The sequence below is a fragment of the Carassius gibelio genome, chromosome A16 (genome assembly GCF_023724105.1).
Source record: "Carassius gibelio isolate Cgi1373 ecotype wild population from Czech Republic chromosome A16, carGib1.2-hapl.c, whole genome shotgun sequence".
Taxonomy (NCBI): domain Eukaryota; kingdom Metazoa; phylum Chordata; class Actinopteri; order Cypriniformes; family Cyprinidae; genus Carassius; species Carassius gibelio.
The window spans coordinates 24,643,305-24,662,502 of NC_068386.1; the positions used below are offsets into that span (position 1 = coordinate 24,643,305).

A 19,198-nucleotide genomic window follows, 5' to 3' on the forward strand; every position below is an offset into this window, starting at 1 on the left:
ACCGATGAGCCTTTTAACCTAAATGTTACGTGATTTCTAAACAAAAGAAACCACTTTTATAATTTATTATCTCACTTAATGTTCTGCTCTTTCAACATTCAATAAAAGGTGTTTTTTTTTGTTGTTTTTTTTTTTTTGCAGTTATACATACAGTACAGGAGTATTGAAAAGAACATTCTCCTTAATGCGTGCCTTAAGCCCCGTTTTACCCTAATCAACATTTCTGTTTCACTTTGCTTAATCTCTACGCAATGCATTCTGGGATTTGAACATCCATTAGGGATACAGGTGATACTGCTTTAAACTTGCCGCGCACCACATTGAGGACAACTCACAGGTATCACAAACTGGATGGGTCATTCTGTACCTATGCTCAAGTTAAAGGCGGTCATCCAAGACAGTGAATCTAATCACCATACAGGCAAAAGTTCACTTTAAGTTTACACTTGCATTGGTGCATGGAAAAACTGCACAAGTTGAATTAGATTACAAAGGTTTATGCATATATATCATTGCCTATAGCATATACTTTATCCAAGGGAGTGTGCCTACAATGCTAACTACGTAGGCAGCTCATTAGGATTTGGAACAGGGCCATTGTGATCTTACCCACAATATAAAGGTTCAGTTTTAAAATAATCAGTGGCATTTCTCCGGACGTTGACACAGGATTATTTATATCCCATAAATGCTTGCTGACTGGGGCTGGTGCTGTGCCAACTCTATTCATATAGAGCCAAGAATAACATTTAATGCAAAATATACCTAGGGGCATAAGATATCTCCTAACCATTTTTCCTTTCAACCTGTATACTCACATTTGATCTGGAGACTGAAAACGATTACATAATTAATGGCACAGTAAGGGTATTTAAAAGCACTTATTTGCTTATAAAGGCCTGACTTTGAAGACACAGCGGGGTAGTATTTAGGCACACTGAGAAGCATTATTCTAAAGTGGTGTGCGTGCATGTGTGTGAGAGAGAGAGTAATGGAGGGAAGGAATGAGAATAACATTCTAGAAGCAGAATACTGGAACGCTGATCTGCCTGGTTGCTAAAAGTGAACATGAAAAATTCTTTCAAACGATTTGCCCAGGAAATTTGCATAAATGATGTAAAGACTCTGCAGACAGCTGCACAAATATTGATCAGGGCAGCCCACATTATAGCCTATGATGTGGTGACTGTGGCTTAGTGGTTAAATCTGTTCTGTAACTGAAAGATCCCAGGAATGACACATCGTGTGCTCTTGAAAAAAGAGCCTAACCTCGGGTTACTCAAGGGGGGTGAACCTCTAATAACTGTACTAAATGACAAACTAGTAATCTAGAATGCAGTCAAGAAAAATCTGGCTATAACATCTTAGTTTGTGGAAAGCAAAGTAAAACCATGCTATCTCACATCTAACACGAGGTTCATATTAGACAACAACTGGAAAATGAGTACTCAAGGCTACAACGATTGATCCTTACTTTTTAGTATAAAAAAAAAACAAAAAACGGAGCTATCTATGGACTATGTGATTGACCTGCAGAGAATAACCAGCACTTTTAATTCTTAGCTGCAAAGGGGCATGTAGATCTGGGGTGCACCATGACAACAGGAACCATGCCACAGTATATTTGATCATGCATTTAACAACCATGTTAAATGTGGTGCCAATTTTCAGTTTTGAAAGCTCTATAGATAACCATATTTGATTTATGCATTTAACAGATACTTTCATCCAAAGCAATTTACAGTAGACTCAAAAAAAAATCAGTCAAATAACAGAAAGATGCTAAAACATCAACATGTTTGAGACATTGCAAACACTGCTTGTTATAAATATAGCTATTTTAATTTAGGCTGTGGGAGGGTGTGGGTGGCAGGGAGCCTGTCCAGTGTTTCTGGGGCCCACCAGACCCTCTTTCAACCACTGAGGTAAACTCAGCACAATGATGTTGGGGTTCGAACCTACAAACATAAAAACATTACCCAACCCCTCCCCAAAGAACAGGGCTGAAACACTCACTCTCGGCAGGGTAGAAGGGCTGCATGTCTATCTTGTGCACTTCTTTGGCGTAGTACTCCTCCTCGCTGCGCTGTCGCTCGCAGGTGGCCGCGCGCTCGTTGGCTTTCTCCTGCAGCAGGTCTCGCGTGCTGTTATAGATGGCGATGATGTCCCGGGACACCTCCTCGGGCTCGGGGTAGATCTCGGGGGGACAGCTCAGCTTGAGTTTACTGAGGATCTGACCGCGGATGGCCTCGATCCGCTTCTTTTTGAACTGCTCCATGTCCAGAGTGCTGCATGTGGACAGACTGACGGCCACTGTGGCTAAATCCAAGGTCAGAAGGAGACTCAAGACGAAGTTCATTTTGTGCTTTTGTTTTTGTAGCTGAAGCGAGTTTAAAAATGCTAATTAGTAAATTAGGTGAAGCAGAAGCCCAATCATTTCAACTCGATGGCAAAGCCAACTTAAACTTCTGCGCGTTTGCGCACTATTAGCAATGGCAAACGTCTGTTTATTGTTCCCGCAAATCCATCCGAGGAGCCAACACGAAATGGTCTGTCAGATCCGTTATATTCGGTAGAGAAACTAAGACCTTCATTCCAAATGACTTCAGTGCACAAAATCACGGGGCACTAAAACAGGTCATCAAAGGTTTCAGCTTCTCGAAGCTCTGTTGATGACAGACGCGTCGCCTGCGGGCTTTTTGCGCGCACCTCCACCGCATCAGAGCGCCGCGAACTCTCTCCAAAGCGCCGCACAATCACTCGCCCTCGCCGTGTGAGAAGATGTGGAGGTCCAGGGAAAGCCTCAGCTCACTCCGCAAGGCGCATCGCCTCTCCTCCTCCTCGCGTTTGGCACCAACAGATGCTGCAGAAAATAAAGCTGTACCTGTCTCACGCGTCCTAAAGTTGCGAGTATGGAGTGATGGGATAAACTACTGTAGAGCTCACTACTACTACTGAGCAGGCAAAAGCGATTTCCTCTTCAGTTTACGCACTCCCCCATTCCTTCTGGTGGAAAACAACGGTCCCGTGCCAGCACACACATGCACATCTGAAGGCAGCCGGTTGGAGAGAGAGATTTATATAGGACTGACTTCCCCACGTGGTTGTGGTCCTCACGGTGAGTCCGAGGGATTCGTCAGCGCGCGGGTTCAGTGTAAATATCTCAGCGTGTCCATCTCTCCAGCACTGCGGCCAGGTCCTAACGCCCACTGCTCCCACTCTGCTCTCCCTCATCTGAACCTCCCCTCAAGAACGTCAGTGTACACCACAGGACTTTCAGGGAAAAAGATTTCGAGAGACCAAAGTCCTTACAGGATATTTCACCTGCGCGAAAACGACGAAACATGTCACCAGTGTTTATCACATTATTATGATGGTGTTACATATAAGAAGTCATGGAAACCTTTAGTGGTTTGTTTAAAGTGTCTTTCAGATAGCTGATGTTGGGGATAAAGTGTACATACTATACACAAACAACATTAAAAATGTGTGTGGGTGAGTTGAATTTTGAAGCATTATACACTGAGGCTAAATTATGGAATTATTAAATGTCTTCAGAAAGATAATGTGGAAGTTGACTGATATCACGGTTTCAAAGTTTTCATTTGATATCGCAAGCCATGTGTTTTTTTACATTTTTTTTACAAACATATTCGTAACAGGATTGTAGCATAAAAATACTGACAAAAAAAAAGAAGGAAAAAAAAGAAGAAATTGTTAGTTTCTAATAGCTTATGGCACAGCAACTGATAAGGAATGAGAAAGTAGGCCCAGCTGTTGCATCATCACTTCTAAATCTATCTGATAACCCGTTTTTTGAGAGGTTGCAACAAGTTGGGTGATCACAAGGCCCAGGAAACATGTAACAGCAGGCATTATTCCACTCTTCCTCAATCTGCCTTGCTGGACCTGCTTGATTTACTTTCCCACCCCTTGAGCTTCTGCATCAAAAAATCAAAATACAATAATTTGCCGAAGCCTCCTGTGCCCGCCCCACACTCCAGTAATCTGTCAGGAGTGACAGGCCCTCAGAAGCCCACCACCGTAAACCAGATGTTATCACTAAATCACTACCAACAAAGACAGATGTGACATTGCAAGGGAGAAAGGGTTACGGGTGTAAGGGAATACACAAAATTATATTAAGTGTAGCAAAATAGCACAACAATTTTATTTCACGGTCCACCTGACTGTTCTCACAATCACTTGCCGCGACCCGAGAAGCTGATGAAGCGAAGGAAGAGGTTTTGTGATGCAGACAATGGGGCGGCTATGACAAGAAGAGCAGTCCGGGAGCGACAGAGGAGCTTGAGCCATTCTAGGGAGCCGTGTCAACATGCCCTAGCTAGGGCGGGCATTCCTGAGTGGCACACACAGTGTCCTCGTGACAAATGGGCATTTCACATTAGCCAAAATAAAGAGCTGTACCCTCAGAGGGTGATAGCGTACCCTCTCAGACACTGAGTAAATATATCCCAACAGTGTGTGTACACATAGCTCGACTGAGAGTGATAAAGAGAAAGACTAGAATCAGCAGCACGACGAAGTTCAAAAGTCAACTCCTGGCAGCCGTCCAATCAGAGAGACCCACAGTGCACCTCTGACAAAAGGACCTGCTATATCAGAGCAAACACTCCTAATGAGCTCAAGCCAATAAAAAACACCATACGGCTCATAGCCAATGCACATTTCTTTTTTAAAAAGTTCAGTTTTTATTCACAGAATGCTCTTGTCCTAGAGGTCAGAATGTCACCCCAGCAGTAGATCCCTGCACTACTTTGACAGCAGTGCCACCCGGTGGTCAACTTAAACATCACAGAAGCCAATGGTGTCCAACCCTTCTCCTGCTCCAAACTCATCCACACACTTTAACCAGCAAGGTCTTCAGGATTCATAGAAACTTCTAGCCAAGTGTTTTGAGACAGGTTGGAGCTAAACTCTGCAGGACGTTGGTCATTATATTATATTTTACATTATATTTACATTACATTATATTTTTTCAGGTCACATCATGCCCCAAACAGCAATATAGTGTAGTCTTGCTGTCTGGGGCACTTTAAGCCTTGTTGTACACAATAATTTTAATATCAAAGGTCAAATCTGGGTCACTGTATTTGACACAAATGACCCAAACAAAGCAGAAAGAACATGACACAAAACACTTAATAAAGAGTGACATTAAACAGTCATTCTCTAGACCGTAAATATACAATAATTTAGTGTTGGAAACTAATAGCCATGATTCTACATAATGTTCATTGAAGCATTTTCCTGTTTAACACTGTACAGCTGCTCACACAATCTGTAATGTAGAAGGCACTAGAGAAATCAAGACTTCACTCACTTTACCTGTAACAGGATATACTGCACCAATATAAAACCAAAAGAAATAATGAAGGAAATGATTTATTTAGCAAAAGACACTGTGGTATAAATGACTATATACAGAAGAAGAGCACTCATCAGTGCACTCAGAAACAGCCCCTGCTTTACCAGGACACACGAGCAAATCACGATCAGGGTCACATCACAGATTACAGTCTCTCCCTTCTCCTGTCGCACATGATCCACCTTCGGAGATCTCCAGGTGATGCTGAGTCTGGCGTCTCAGCGCAGTGATCTCAGGGTCTGTAAGTGCACTTGAACGTGTGCACTACACGATGCACAGGTGCAGTAGTGATGGTTCAGTCTGATTCACTGCTGTAGTCTTCAGCAGGCTCGAGGTCATCTTCTCCTTCCTCACGCTCTTCATCGCTCTCCTTATCCCAGTCCTTCATGGATGTGCCCATCATAAAATCATCCCTCAACACGCTCCAGGACGGATTCTCCCCTTTCACGTCTACAGGCTGCTGATATCAAGAAAAGTTACAAGAGTCAGTCTCATAATTCATACACTGCTTTATTTTTACATGAATGAAATCAATAAAAGCAGGAGTGTAAACAGCGAATGAATGAAATTAAGAAAAGCAAAAGTTCTTGAACACAGTCTACATGATGCTCAGAACTCATTTGACATAATCTGAATTATTTCTGAATAGTGTAAATTTCAGCTATTTTTAATCTTAGTCCTCTGTCAAATGTAATTATTAGTTTTTATCATATTTAGTCAACTTGTCCTTTTTTGGTCGACTAAATGTCTGATAATTTTAGTCTAGTTTTAGTCAGTGGAAACTTACACATCTTCATACTGCTTACCAGGTCAAGAAAATATGATCATATTACCCCAATTTTGCAGTCTCTGCACTGGCTACCTATTAAGTTCCGTATCAGTTACAAATTATCATTACTTACCTATAAGGCCCTAAATGGTTTAGCTCCTGCGTACCTAACTAGCTTTCTACCACGCTACAACCCATCACGCACCCTAAGGTCACAAAAAGCTGGACTTTTGGTCGTTCCTAGGATAGCAAAGTCCACTAAAGGAGGTAGAGCTTTCTCACATTTGGCTCCCAAACTCTGGAATAGCCTTCCTGATAATGTTCGGGGTTCAGACACACTCTCTCTGTTTAAATCTAGATTAAAAACACATCTCTTTCTCCAAGCATTTGAATAATGTATATTTTTAATTGTGAGTGTAGTTGCACCTGATCAAAGGTGCATTTTTATTCATTAGCTTGGATTAAACTAATTTTACTTTGTTGGATCAGCAGCTATGCTAATGATGTCTGTATTTTGTTTCTATGTTTCGCCACGGGATTTACATCCCGTGGTAACTAGGATTTAAACAAGCTCCAGTCTGGATCCAGAACACCTGAGAAGAGATGATGCTGACCCTCAGAGGACCCCAGATGATGCTAACCCTGAATCAACAAACAGAACTAACAAATATTGCTAAATGTGTGACTGAATCATATAATAACTTAATTAATAATATTGATAGTTCATCGTCTAGCTGACTACGTCTTGTATTATTATTTTTTTCTAAAATCCTGTCAAATGTGCACAAACTACTAGCTACTACTAAATATTGTAGAAACATAATTTTCTGTAAAGTAATTTGTAACGTTTTTTTTTTCAAAAAGCGCTATACAAATAAACTTGAATTGAATTGAATATTGTTGTATAATGGTTAAAATGATGAAGAAGAAAAAATATTATTTTGCTCAATTTTAATTGCAGTGATTGTTGTCATTTGGGAAATTTATTTTTACATTTCATCAGAAGTTGCTCTTTCACCAATAAGCACAAATCAACAGAAAATCTTTTTGAATGAATATTCATTAACGAAATTAACACTAGTACATACCCAGTAATATTTAATAGTAGGTACAATATCTTTAATAATTAATGATAAAAGATATGATCTGTTTAGACCTTTGAGACCCTGTTTAATGACAACGAGAGCTAGAAATGTTAATAAAATTATTTGATTACCGTAAATCTACACTGAATGTTAACAGAGTCACTTTGACATTAACAAGAAATGGCATTCACAACAATCTTTACTCATGCTGTGTGTATTGCTTGGTCAAAAGTTACATGATTACAAAGACAACTTTTTAATTATCCACACTGATTAACTGCATACAATAAAAAGTTAAATAACATTATTTATATTAAATTTACATTTTAAATTAAATTTATGCATTTAGCAGACACTTTTATCCAAAGCAACTTACGCTGCATTCAGGCTAACAGTTTTGTCCTAACATGTTCCCTGGGATTTGAACCCCCAACCTTGTGCTGCTAACGCATCCACTTGAGCTACAGGAACACTAATTTATATACTATTATAATTACAGAATGAATATGATAACATATTTTGAATTAGTTTTGCATTTTAATTTAATTTTTTGTAATTCTGTTATGCACTTTTGTCAGTTTAAGTTCTTTTATAATTCAATTTAGTGTTATTTAAGTTGTTTTTATTGTACTTTTACTAATTTTGGTAATGCAATTTAAAACTTACTTCAGTTAGTTGCCAGGGCAATATTTCTAAATTACTCATTTAGTTTTTTTATATCTTATATATTATACATATTATATATAAATATTTTAATCCAGCTATCATAATAGTAGTAGTAGTAATAATGATAATAATAATAGTTGTTGTAGTAATTAACAGTAGATGTATTAGTCCCAAATCATCACGGTACGGACGGCACGGTTCGCTTTAGGGCTGGGCGATATGACAAAATATATCGTCTGGACGATAGAAAATGTATATTGTTTTATATAAGGCTCTATCATTTACGGCAAAATTTTACGTCAAGATGCACCTCACGCCACGGCATGCCCATGCACGCTGCAATACATAAACAAACATGGAGGAAGACGGTAGTAGACACGGTTCAGACCAGGGTAATTCTCAACAAGATGACCAGCCAACCCAAACCGAGGAGCTTGTACCTAAAAGAGGGGCGACTTCTGTTGCATGGACGTAGTTTGGATATAAGAAGACTGACGTGGACCAGACAACAGTTGTTTGTAAAGTTTGCTGGCTTCCAGTGCCAACTACGGACTCCAACACTACTAATTTATTTTATCACCTGCGCAAGAACCACGAAGAAGAATAGAGAGAGAGTCAATGAGCAAAAACTACAAAAGCAGCGTCGAGTGGTGATGTAAGCGCTCAAAACAAACTCCAGACACAGACGCTGCAACAGACTTTTACCCGTAGCACACCATACAGCCATAGCTAACATTACCAACAGCCTTGCTTGAAAAAAAGATTCTAAATAAAATAAATATTTAGTCCATACTACCTTTATTTGTTTTATATAGCATTTCAAACTGCATTTCCACATTGCAATTTTATATAGACTATTCATAAACTGAAAGAACAGAAAAATTGCTATATCGTTATCGGGATATCAAATGAGCTATATCGGGATATGAAATTTTGGCCATATCGCCCAGCCCTAGTTCGCTTCATGCAGTCAGATGAATAAGCATCAGTCCAGAAGGGGACGCGTGGTCATGCACCGCTAACGGTCACAACAGGAAAGAGAGGAAGCATTCAATGACATTCAAGGACACGGAGAACCAACCAACTACTTGCTTTAAATCAGCAGTTTGGGAAAGTTTTAGGCTCTAGAGATGCACCGATCAACCGGCTTTAAATTGTAATCAGTTGTTAGGTTTATTTTGGCTGATCTCTATTTCACATAAACTGCATTGCAATCATTCCCCAAATGTAATGTGTGTGGAATTGTTTATGAAGTCTGTAAAGAGGAGAAAATACTGTACCAGGCAGATCAAGCTCACTGTTCATGATGCTCAAAATACAGGAAGACAAATATGTGGGGGTTTACATGAATCTATCTCTCAGAGGAACTGACCAACTTTAGAAGTGTTGCCATGGCATTTTCTTTTCCTCTTACCTTCATGTAATATATATTAGTGTTGCATTGTTTACAGCGATAACGAAGGAAATGCTGTTCCATAAGCCCCACCTGCTGTCAGAGAATAAATCTGCACTTTCATTCAGTCTGTCTGCTGTTTTACGCAGGGGTCTTACTGTGCGTTCACACAGCCGGCAAAGAGAGCGTCAAAAATCGCTCTGCCCTGCTCAAAACGCTGCAGAAAGATTCGTGATCGCTCTGATGTAGATCGAATGCTTCTCTCGTATTTAAAGCGGCTGCAAAGCAAACAAGCTTGTTGATCTCGTGCAGACTAACCTGAGGGTAACGTGACAAGTTAACCTCATTAAATATTGTTGTGGACAAAGTATTAAGGTCCTTTACCTAATAATGTATAAAACACTGTTAAAATACTCTGATGCAAGTAAAAGTCCTGCATTGAAAATTTTACTTAATCAAGTATAAACATTACTTAATGTACGCGTCATAGCTCATTACCATAAAGTTGCCCTGATTTCAACTCTCCTCGACGCTCTCAGCAGCCAAGTCACACCGCTCCTTGACGCCGGCTCACATTGAAAATGAATGTCTTCCGGCCACTTTGACGCTAGTGGTGTGAACTCACAGTTACGAAGCATCATTTCACAAATCTAAAGTCTGACCATTCTGTTTTTGTGTTAAATCTTGAAATTTAACGTGCTACATGTAGCACTACTCTCTGTTCAAAATAAATGAAAAAAATTAATTTCCTGTTACTTGTATTGAATGGAGTCATACCGAACCTTGACTTCTGTGTACTAGGGCTGTCACTTTTGTGAAAAAAATCATTTTCGATTTTTAACACATAAGTGTTCATGTCTAAAAAACATTTTCCATGTCTAAAAAAATGTGTTTCCTTTTTCAACGTCAAATAACGGACGAACGTAAAGAGAGCGCTGGAAACGCACAAGTAAGCAATATTTCTTATTTATTGGCATTAAGTTTCGTGCAGAATAACATACAGTAAAAGGAGTGCAACATTCTCGAAAAAATATATATGCAGAGGGGACGGCTGCCGTAACAAAAGAAAAACATTAGTGCAGGCTTCAACCCGACTGCATTTATGATTTAGGCAATTCAAAAATCTCCAAGATTATTTTAAATAATGATCAATCCATTTCAAACCACTGTTCAAAAAAATGAAACTTTAAATGGACTTGAGAACAAGCCATGTGTGTTTTTTTTTGTTGCATGTAACCAACACTTAGGCTAGGCAGCACTAGGCAGGCATGCGCAAAAAGGCAAGGGGCCATTACAAATTTATTGGACAGGAAAAAAAGTCGATCAACATTTTTGGGGTCCAGCGAGGGGCGTTTTTTTATTCACTATATGTCCAATTTTTGAGAAGACGCGCTCTGACCGCACTGATGTCCCAGGGACACTCGGGTACAGCTGCGCAAGGTTGGGGTATTACCGGTCGCTGTCAGCTTGCAATGGTCCTTTTCATAACTCAGAATCTCCTGTAACTAGACGCGCGAATGAGGCGAATTCGCGTCTACCGCGCTGCGAGACCTCCAGACACGCGTAAACGCGTCTTTACATTGACTTAACATTGAAATCATTCGCGGCAGACACTCTATTCGCTTTTGGTGTGGACGCTTTCGACGTCACTGGGTCTTATAGGCGCGGAAAATTGCTGGTATTTTGTGTCTAGCTTTCACAAGGCATACTGTACTATTGGAATTCTTTATTTTCTTTTTCTGCTTGTTTGTGAATTTTGTTACATGTATATTTTTTTATTGTTTAATTATTTTAAAATTAATAGTGTACATATTTGGTTAAAATCGATTCACTATTTTCATTTTCAAAACTTTTTTGGGTTGGTCCGATCGATTGTGCAATCGATTTTCGAACTAAAAGTGACAGCTCTACTGTGTACCGTTACACCCCTTCTGGTACATACAGTACATTTTCACTTTAAGCGAGGAAGTAATGCCATGTGACGAGGAAACACTGCTAAGTGTATACGAGAAATAGAAGTAATCTCACCACTTTCTCTTTTTTTATAGCTGGTTTGTGAGCCACGTCTGCTCCTCTCAAGACATCAATGAAGTCCTTCTTAGTCACTGAGGACAGAATTCTGGATTTCTTTCTCTCTGAAGCCCCAACTTCCTTAATCCTGTCATCCACGTTCTTCTGATGCTTCTTCACTGCGTTGAACAACTGCACCACACCTCTACAGATATCATGCAACACAAGAATATACTTCAACAGACTGAGAAACACAAAACCAAAGAGCTCATAAACTGCTTGACTAAATGATGTCTCACCTGGTAGCAATCTTCTGTAGGTTCCTCTCATGCTCTCGGTCTCGAACCACATCAGGCTTCTCTCTGCACATATTCTCCCACGCTCGTTTCTTATCGATCTGTCAATTATACAGTAAAACCTGCATGTAGCCCCGTTTAATGCCTCTTCAAATAAATGCACTGAAGATAAAAGGGTGTTCTTTCACCCTTTTTCAAATGTATTTAATATTTCTTAAAATGTTGCTATTATTCACAAATGAACATGTGGAACATCAAATGAGTAACATCTACATCTGCTCAAGATATATACATATACATATATATATATATATATATATATATATATACACACACACACACACACACACACAAAGTAACATGGTGTGTAACACTTCTGCTCTCATTTGGATAAATTACTACATAATTAAATTATTATTATAATTTTTTACAGAAAAACAGTCAATTAAATGTAAACAGTAAAAAAAAAAAAAAAAATTATATATATTTATATATAGCAATTCATTCCAGCTCTTAGAAACTTGATTTTAAGCATATTTTACAATTTATAACATAAAAAAAAAACTAAATAAAAAGGCTATCTTAAATTGAATTCTATGAGCTCTGGTGAAGCCGGCTGATGTTGCGTTTCATTAGCTTACCTTTTTCTTTTTCTCCAGACGCTCTTTCTTCTCCTTCTCTTTGATCTTGTCCAGCTCTTTGTTCTTCAGGAGGATGCTGGGTTTGCTCTCTGGCGTTTTCTTCCCCAGGATTTTGGCCATGGCTTCAGCCCATCCGACATTGGGATTTTCCACACCATCTCCACTCTGTCCTTCTTCAGTCTTCCCATCCTCATCACCGCTGTCTTCTACTTCACTTCCCACACTGGATCCCTCCTGACCACTTTCTGGTCCACACTCTCCATCATTACTGATGCTGTCATCAGAAACGCCCCACTCTTCCTCTGAACATCCACATCACACATAAAAAAACATACATAAACACAGTCATGGCATCAGCTTTAAAGGCAACCATATGTTAAACAAAATTTCCTGAATCCGTTTGAAGAATTTATTGATCTTAAGACATAAAATATATGGGCCGAATCTGTATAAGTATCTCAGGATTCACCCCATAAAGCTGGTTAAGAGGATTTCCGTTTACATTTTATTTGTACCATAAAGTTAGAAGGACCCTAAACTCTATTCTATCCAATCAAAATTGAATCCGTAGATATAAAAGAGATAAAGAATGCTGATCAATAAACCAAACGTAATATTTTTAACAGACACGTCATATAAATGCCCAATAAATCACTAACGATGGCACAGAGAACTACTGTGTATTCTGTTTTATATTTCTACTGTAAAAAAGAGGCTAATTGTGTCTACAGTAAAAGCCCTCTGCCCCGCAGCTGAACACAGTAGAGTAACGATAGAGTAGAGACGTTTGATCAGCGACTGATAATACGTATCCTGGCGAAACGGCATGCTATAGGTGCAACATCATAATTTGACGGTGAAACAGTTTAATTTCCTCACCATTTCCCTCTTCGACAACGACATGTGGCTTCTTCATGAGCGTCGCCATCTTTACTGGTATTTACGAGTACTCGCTAAACAGTCCGTGTGCAACAAGAGACGCGCAGGAAAGGTTCCGCACCTATTTAGATACGTGTTATGGAAAGCCATTTTAACATTTAATCTATTAACTGTTCTAGTATCTATTTTCATGCTACTAGTACTTATTATTATTATTATTTTTTAAAATACTAGTATCTTTTCCATTCAGTACTAGTGCTTATTCATGAGGCACTAGTGTTTATTCTTTAGCTACTAGTGTGTATTATTTAGGTATTAGTGTTTTTTTAAGTTATAAGTGCTTATTCATTAGACACTAGTACGTAATCATTAGATACTAGTACTCGTACCAATAGTATATTCTTCTTGTTAAGAAAAACTAGAACCAGTGCGTATTATTTATTTACTAGTAATTTTTAAGACCAGAGATATCCTGAACTTAATAGAACTAGTACTTTAAAAATGTGCATTTCTGCCCAGTATGGTAATCGTATGTTGAATATTAATGAGCCAGCAACATATAGGAGAGAGATATAGAAAAAGAAATAATTATTTGTACACAAGCACAAAGAAAACATATTTTTGTCCATTTTGTGAACCTAAAAGTTTTGTGTGTTTGTTGGTCTTTGAGTGACCTCTGGTGGCAGGATGGAAATAAGAGACCAATTTTATTAGCTGTTATTTTACCATTTTTCCTTCAGTAAAACAACAAGTATCATGAAAGTGAAAGTGACATTCAGCCAAGTATGGTGACCCATACTCAGAATTCTTGCTCTGCATTTAACCCATCCGAAATGCTCACACACAGAGCAGTGTACACACACACACACACTGTGAGCACACACCCGGAGCAGTGGGCAGCCATTTATGCTGCGGCGCCCGGGGAGCAGTTGGGGGTTCAATGCCTTGCTCAAGGGCACCTAAGTCATGGTATTGAAGGTGGAGAGAGCACTGTACATGCACTCTCCCCACCTACAATTCCATCCGGCCCGAGACTAGAACTCACAACCCTTCGATTGGGAGTCCAACCCTCTAACCATTAGGCCAAGACTTAACCCCAACAAATATGACCCTATCATGTCAGGGCGGTAGTTTTTGTTTGTTTGTTTGTTTGTTTTTTGCATGTGACACTGGTGCTGCAGATGCCGAACGTCTTTACATTGATGTCCTGTACGGGTCACGCTGGTGCTGCAGCGGACGTCTTTTACATTAATGTAACTTTACAAAAGATACTAGTACCTAAAGAATAAGCACTAGTAGTTAATGAATAAGTAAGAATACTTAATGGAAAATATACTAATATCTAAAAATAAGTACTAGTAAAATTAAATAAGATACTAGTGCAGTTTATAGATTAAATGTGAGAACGGCTTGCCATAAACGTGTAACCCTGTCCATCCAGTTCGATTTTATGGAAGGGCACTTTTTATTTATTTTCTTTTGGACTGAAGCAATGCTACACCAGTTGAGTGCCATGAAACAGATTGAAAAATCAAAGACATTTTTTTATATAACTGACTGGATTCGTCTAAAAGAAGAAAATTCTATACACATAAGATGCCTCGGGGTGAGTAAAACACAGCCTAATTTTCATTTTTGGGTGATCTAACCCTTTAAGGCATATATGCGTGGCAGGCTGACATGTAATAATATCTGCAGCTGTTTGTCTTTACCATTGTTCAGTTCTGAAATTGACATTCGGATAGCTAAAATAGTGATATATTTCAGATGAATTTACAATATATCCCTGGCTACTAATTGCATTACTTTCACATTAAAGTACTACATATACTAAACAGTAAAATCAGCAAATCAGTATTATTAAAGAGAGTAAAATTAACACCAAAGCAACATTGCAAGTTCAAAGAAACACTAAAGAGACAACAAGAACAAAGAAGCAGTTAATTATATTTTTCTCTGCATATTAATCTGGCTTTGTAACACTGAGAATTGTAACACTGGGAAAAAAATAATTAAACAAATTGACACAAATGATTTTCTGGCAAAATACTACATCACTATAGTAATTATATGGTCTCTAAACGTGTTTGACATATTCAAAACATTAAATGGCCACTAGAGGGTGATAAACACCATGATAACAAGTGATACCGTCTGCAACACAGGGTTTAAAATCAAATTATTTGCAAAATAAACAAAGATTAATTATTCACTTAAGTTGTTAAGCTTGCAGACAAATTCAACTAGTGCAGTGCAGTCTAGTCTAGTCTAAAAAAATTCACAAATTCATTTTTATTATTTGAACTAATGAGTTGAATAATTGTGTTAAATCTTATTATAGTAATTTGTAAATAGTGTTATCAGTCTGCAGTTATCAGCAGTAAAGAACACGAAACATCCTGTGGGATGCGACCAATGCATACTCACACTCATGAACTGAAAGTGAGACCAGCTGTGTACATCTCTCGTGGTCTGGAAGGGCCAATACTATCACTCTTTGGGTGTCTGGCATGAATGAGGTGTTCTTGTGAGCCGTGTCTCTCAGCTCTGAGTCCACCCATGTCTTTCCCATGCTATGCTCATCCTACATGCTTTTGACAGGGGTTTGCTATTCTGCCAGCTGCGATTGATCATGGATGAGTTTGTTTTTCTGCTCCTACATAAAACACAATTGTACAAATATGTCACAGATTAAAAGCAGATTTCAAATTGTATATATGACTCTCAGAAGATGCATTTAGTTTCTTATACGGTATGCTTTCCTCTGCATGTGTACGTGTGAGACGGGCGCAGACTCTCCAGTGAGGGAGCTGGCACTGATCATCTGAGCATGCTCAGAACCCTCACACAACAGCATCGCTGTTCACATAGCAACAATGCTTGTCTGTGTGAATCTAGCACCACTACGCTTGTTCTACTTCTGGTTGTATTTTTTCCTTTTTACCAAAACATTTGAAATGCATAAATAAAATAATAAATACTGTTATGAGGTAAAATGGCAGAAATTATGTTAAGTCATAATTTGTGTCAGTGTTATTTTAGTATCACTGAGATGCTACAATAATATTCACTTTAGTTACTTTTTTTTTTGTCATTTGTATTAGATTTATTTAAAATATCTAGATCGTTTTTTATTTATTATTTAAAATTTAGTTTTTGTAATACATCAAGGTTTATATATATATATATATATATATATATATATATATATATATATTATAATTATTATTATTATTATTTTTTTTTTAAGTCTTAACACTTTTATTTCCAGTAACAAAAATATATTCATGTCAAGTTTAGGTTTAGTTAATCACCACTAAAAAAAGCACTGACATGACATATTCAATACTATGCCAATTGCTATTGTTTAGATTATCCTATTTGCACATAAAGTATATAAGGTATAATTCATATTTTATAAAAAACAAATAAATTAATAAATAAATAAGAATCTATAGTCTATAATAAGAATCTATCTGAATCTATAGCATTAAAAAAAAAAACCTTTTTAAAATTGCAAAAACAAATAGCGAAGGCATGGTGAAAAGTTCCCAAGCCAGTTTTAATGTGACCTACATATAACAAAAAGTAAAAAAGATATTAAGGAAGTTGTTAAGTTTAGGTATGGGGTTTAAGGATTAAGGAATCTAAAATATGGTCATGCAGAATAAGCCATTAATATGTGCTTTATAACAAAAAACAGCATGCTGGTTAAACTGAGAATTGGTCCTTAAAACAAAATGTTACCAAAAGATTATTAATTTTTTAATTAAAGGGTAAGTTCACAAATAAATACAAATCAATGGGAACAAGAAATTGTTTGGCCACATGTTTTTTTTCTTTTTTCAGTAGAATAAAGAGGGTGAGGTTTTTTTGTGTGTGTGTGTGTGTGTGAACTATCCCTATAAAACATGGAGTGACTGGAATTTAATCACTAAAATAAGAATATATAGAATATGAAATATTTACTTGAAATACGTTACCTAAAGACATTTCAATGGAATGGAAGCTGTTCCATATTTTGTGACATTCATTTTTTATCAATGAAAAAAGTCAAATAAATCAAAATGGATCACAATCTCAAAGCCCTGTGGATAAAAATGTAAAATGTAATCAATAACCTGTAAAAGATGACCCTGTTGTCAATGGCTCAGTGTGTTTAGCAGCGTGATCTGGCCGTGTGACATGCTTTGTCTTTGTGAATGGAAACTGACGTTAGTGGAATAAAGGACTTGACTGTCATTGTGCAAAGCCCACAGGAACTTGGCAATGAATCTCACTTGGAAACTGATTGAGGCATCTGACTTTGATGATGCATACGATAGAGCCCCATCAACAGCATCATTTATTCATTTGGAATGACTAACATGTCTGGATAGAGGCACGAGATGCAGAGGAGAAGCATGCCATAACAGAAAATAACAGAGACACGTTTGTGTCATGAAAGACATGCAATCTTTTACGTCTTATTGCTGTTGTGTTTAGGGAAAAATGACATTATCACAAGATTACATTGTGCAAAAGTGCATTTTTATATGTGGTTGTATTCAATGCTGAAACCAGGTTGGCTGTTGTCTTTAGTGGGTGCTATGGTGGATACAAATTGAAATTTTCTGAAAATATACTCACTCTAATCCAAGATGATTTGTGAGATTTGTTTGTTCATAGGCAAGTATTTGGAGATATGTAGCATTGCTGATGAAAAAACAAGCTCATCTACATCTTGGATGGTCTGAGGGTGAAGACATTTTCACAGAATCTTCATTTTTTGAGTGAACTGTTCCTTTAAGGTGTCATTAGCACAGTGTTCCCCTCTATTAAGGAAAGCCTTTGTTTCTTACCAGCGGTCACTCAACCCAACACCAGACCGGTTACAATGAATCTACTGACGCAAATCCATGCAGCAAACGTAAACATGACTCATAAGCAATAATAATAATCAGACTCAAAATGTCTATTAAGTTACTTACTACACTGCATTATTATGCAAGATCACAACAAACAAATTTGTAAAGCCAAAATGTATCGTTTCCACTGAAATGCATCTTGATTACATTTTTAATACATGTTTAAAATGCAGCACTTTTAAAGCTGTTTTGAATAACCATCTATAACATTTGGGTTTCTTATTCCTGAATGAATGATTTCTCTCTCGTTTCTGTCAGGCCGAGTCCAAGCATCGACTGTGCAATGGCTTAATTCTGGGCTGTCAGAGAGCACGTCTATCCGCTGTCATGATGGGTGGGTGAAAGTTAATGCCAAGCAAGGGTTCATTCGGGGCGCTGGTGGAAACCATACAGAAGAAAACTTGCAAGATAATACAGAGCATGCCTTGGATTGTACACTCCTTGATAAGGGCTTTATGGAAGTCAGTGCCATCTTTATTGTGAATCATCATTGTGGACTGTGACCTGATGAGCAATCTGTTCATTTAAAGGTTGAGTCCTTTGTTGATGATGCTTGATCTGGTGATTCGCAATGATGATTGTTGTGCTTTGAGTATTAAGAAAGGCGCATTACAAATAAAATGTATTATTATTATTATTATTATTATTGCGTTCAGTATCAGTAGCATCATTCAGAAGAGTGTTTGTATCCAAGGTGTCTGATTACTCGTTTCAATGCATGATCTGATTTCTGGAAGGAAATGTGCAATGTTACGTTCACAGGTTCAGAGCTATCCAGTGAATTTGTGAAAAATTATAACAACTGTTAACTAAACTAAACTAAGCCATAAACAATTAAAAAAGGGAATACAAATCTGGCTAAACGAAATTAAATTAAAATGAAATCAAATAAAATCAACTTCAAGATAATATCAAAAATTATACCAGTGGCATTAAAATGATATTGGTATGCACATGATCTTTAGCTGGATCAGTTAGAAAAATACACAGTTGATTTGAAACAAAGAGGCCAAATTTACAATACTACTGTCATCTGAAGAACACAACATTGTTTTAATAAATATATTAATATATTAATTATTTAAATATATTATTACAACAACTTGTCACACACACACACACACACACACACATATATATATATATATATCTTCACTATATAA

General features: G+C 37.7%; 2 protein-coding genes across 3 annotated transcripts in view; both read right to left on the minus strand.

The window, feature by feature from the left end:
* Positions 1-3,510, minus strand: part of LOC128030893 (transforming growth factor beta-2 proprotein-like) — a 34,970-nt gene extending 31,460 nt beyond the window's left edge. The window contains exon 1 of the mRNA XM_052618971.1: positions 2,017-3,510. Within this exon, the coding sequence (XP_052474931.1) occupies positions 2,017-2,359 (343 nt within the window). The 5' untranslated portion in view covers positions 2,360-3,510. The remainder of the gene's footprint in view (positions 1-2,016) is intronic.
* A 1,880-nt stretch (positions 3,511-5,390) lies between these two features.
* Positions 5,391-13,267, minus strand: LOC128030897 (RRP15-like protein). Of its 2 annotated transcripts, none has more exons than XM_052618975.1 (5): positions 13,129-13,267; positions 12,250-12,551; positions 11,612-11,709; positions 11,331-11,517; positions 5,391-5,846 (listed from the first exon to the last, which is right to left on the minus strand). In XM_052618975.1, exons 1-5 carry the CDS (start codon positions 13,175-13,177, stop codon positions 5,685-5,687), a joined length of 798 nt encoding a protein of 265 aa, XP_052474935.1. In that variant the 5' UTR covers positions 13,178-13,267; the 3' UTR covers positions 5,391-5,684. The 2 variants fall into 2 exon arrangements, with proteins under 2 accessions (XP_052474935.1, XP_052474934.1); XM_052618974.1 differs by having other exon boundaries at positions 5,391-5,849.
* Positions 13,268-19,198: the final 5,931 nt, after the last annotated feature.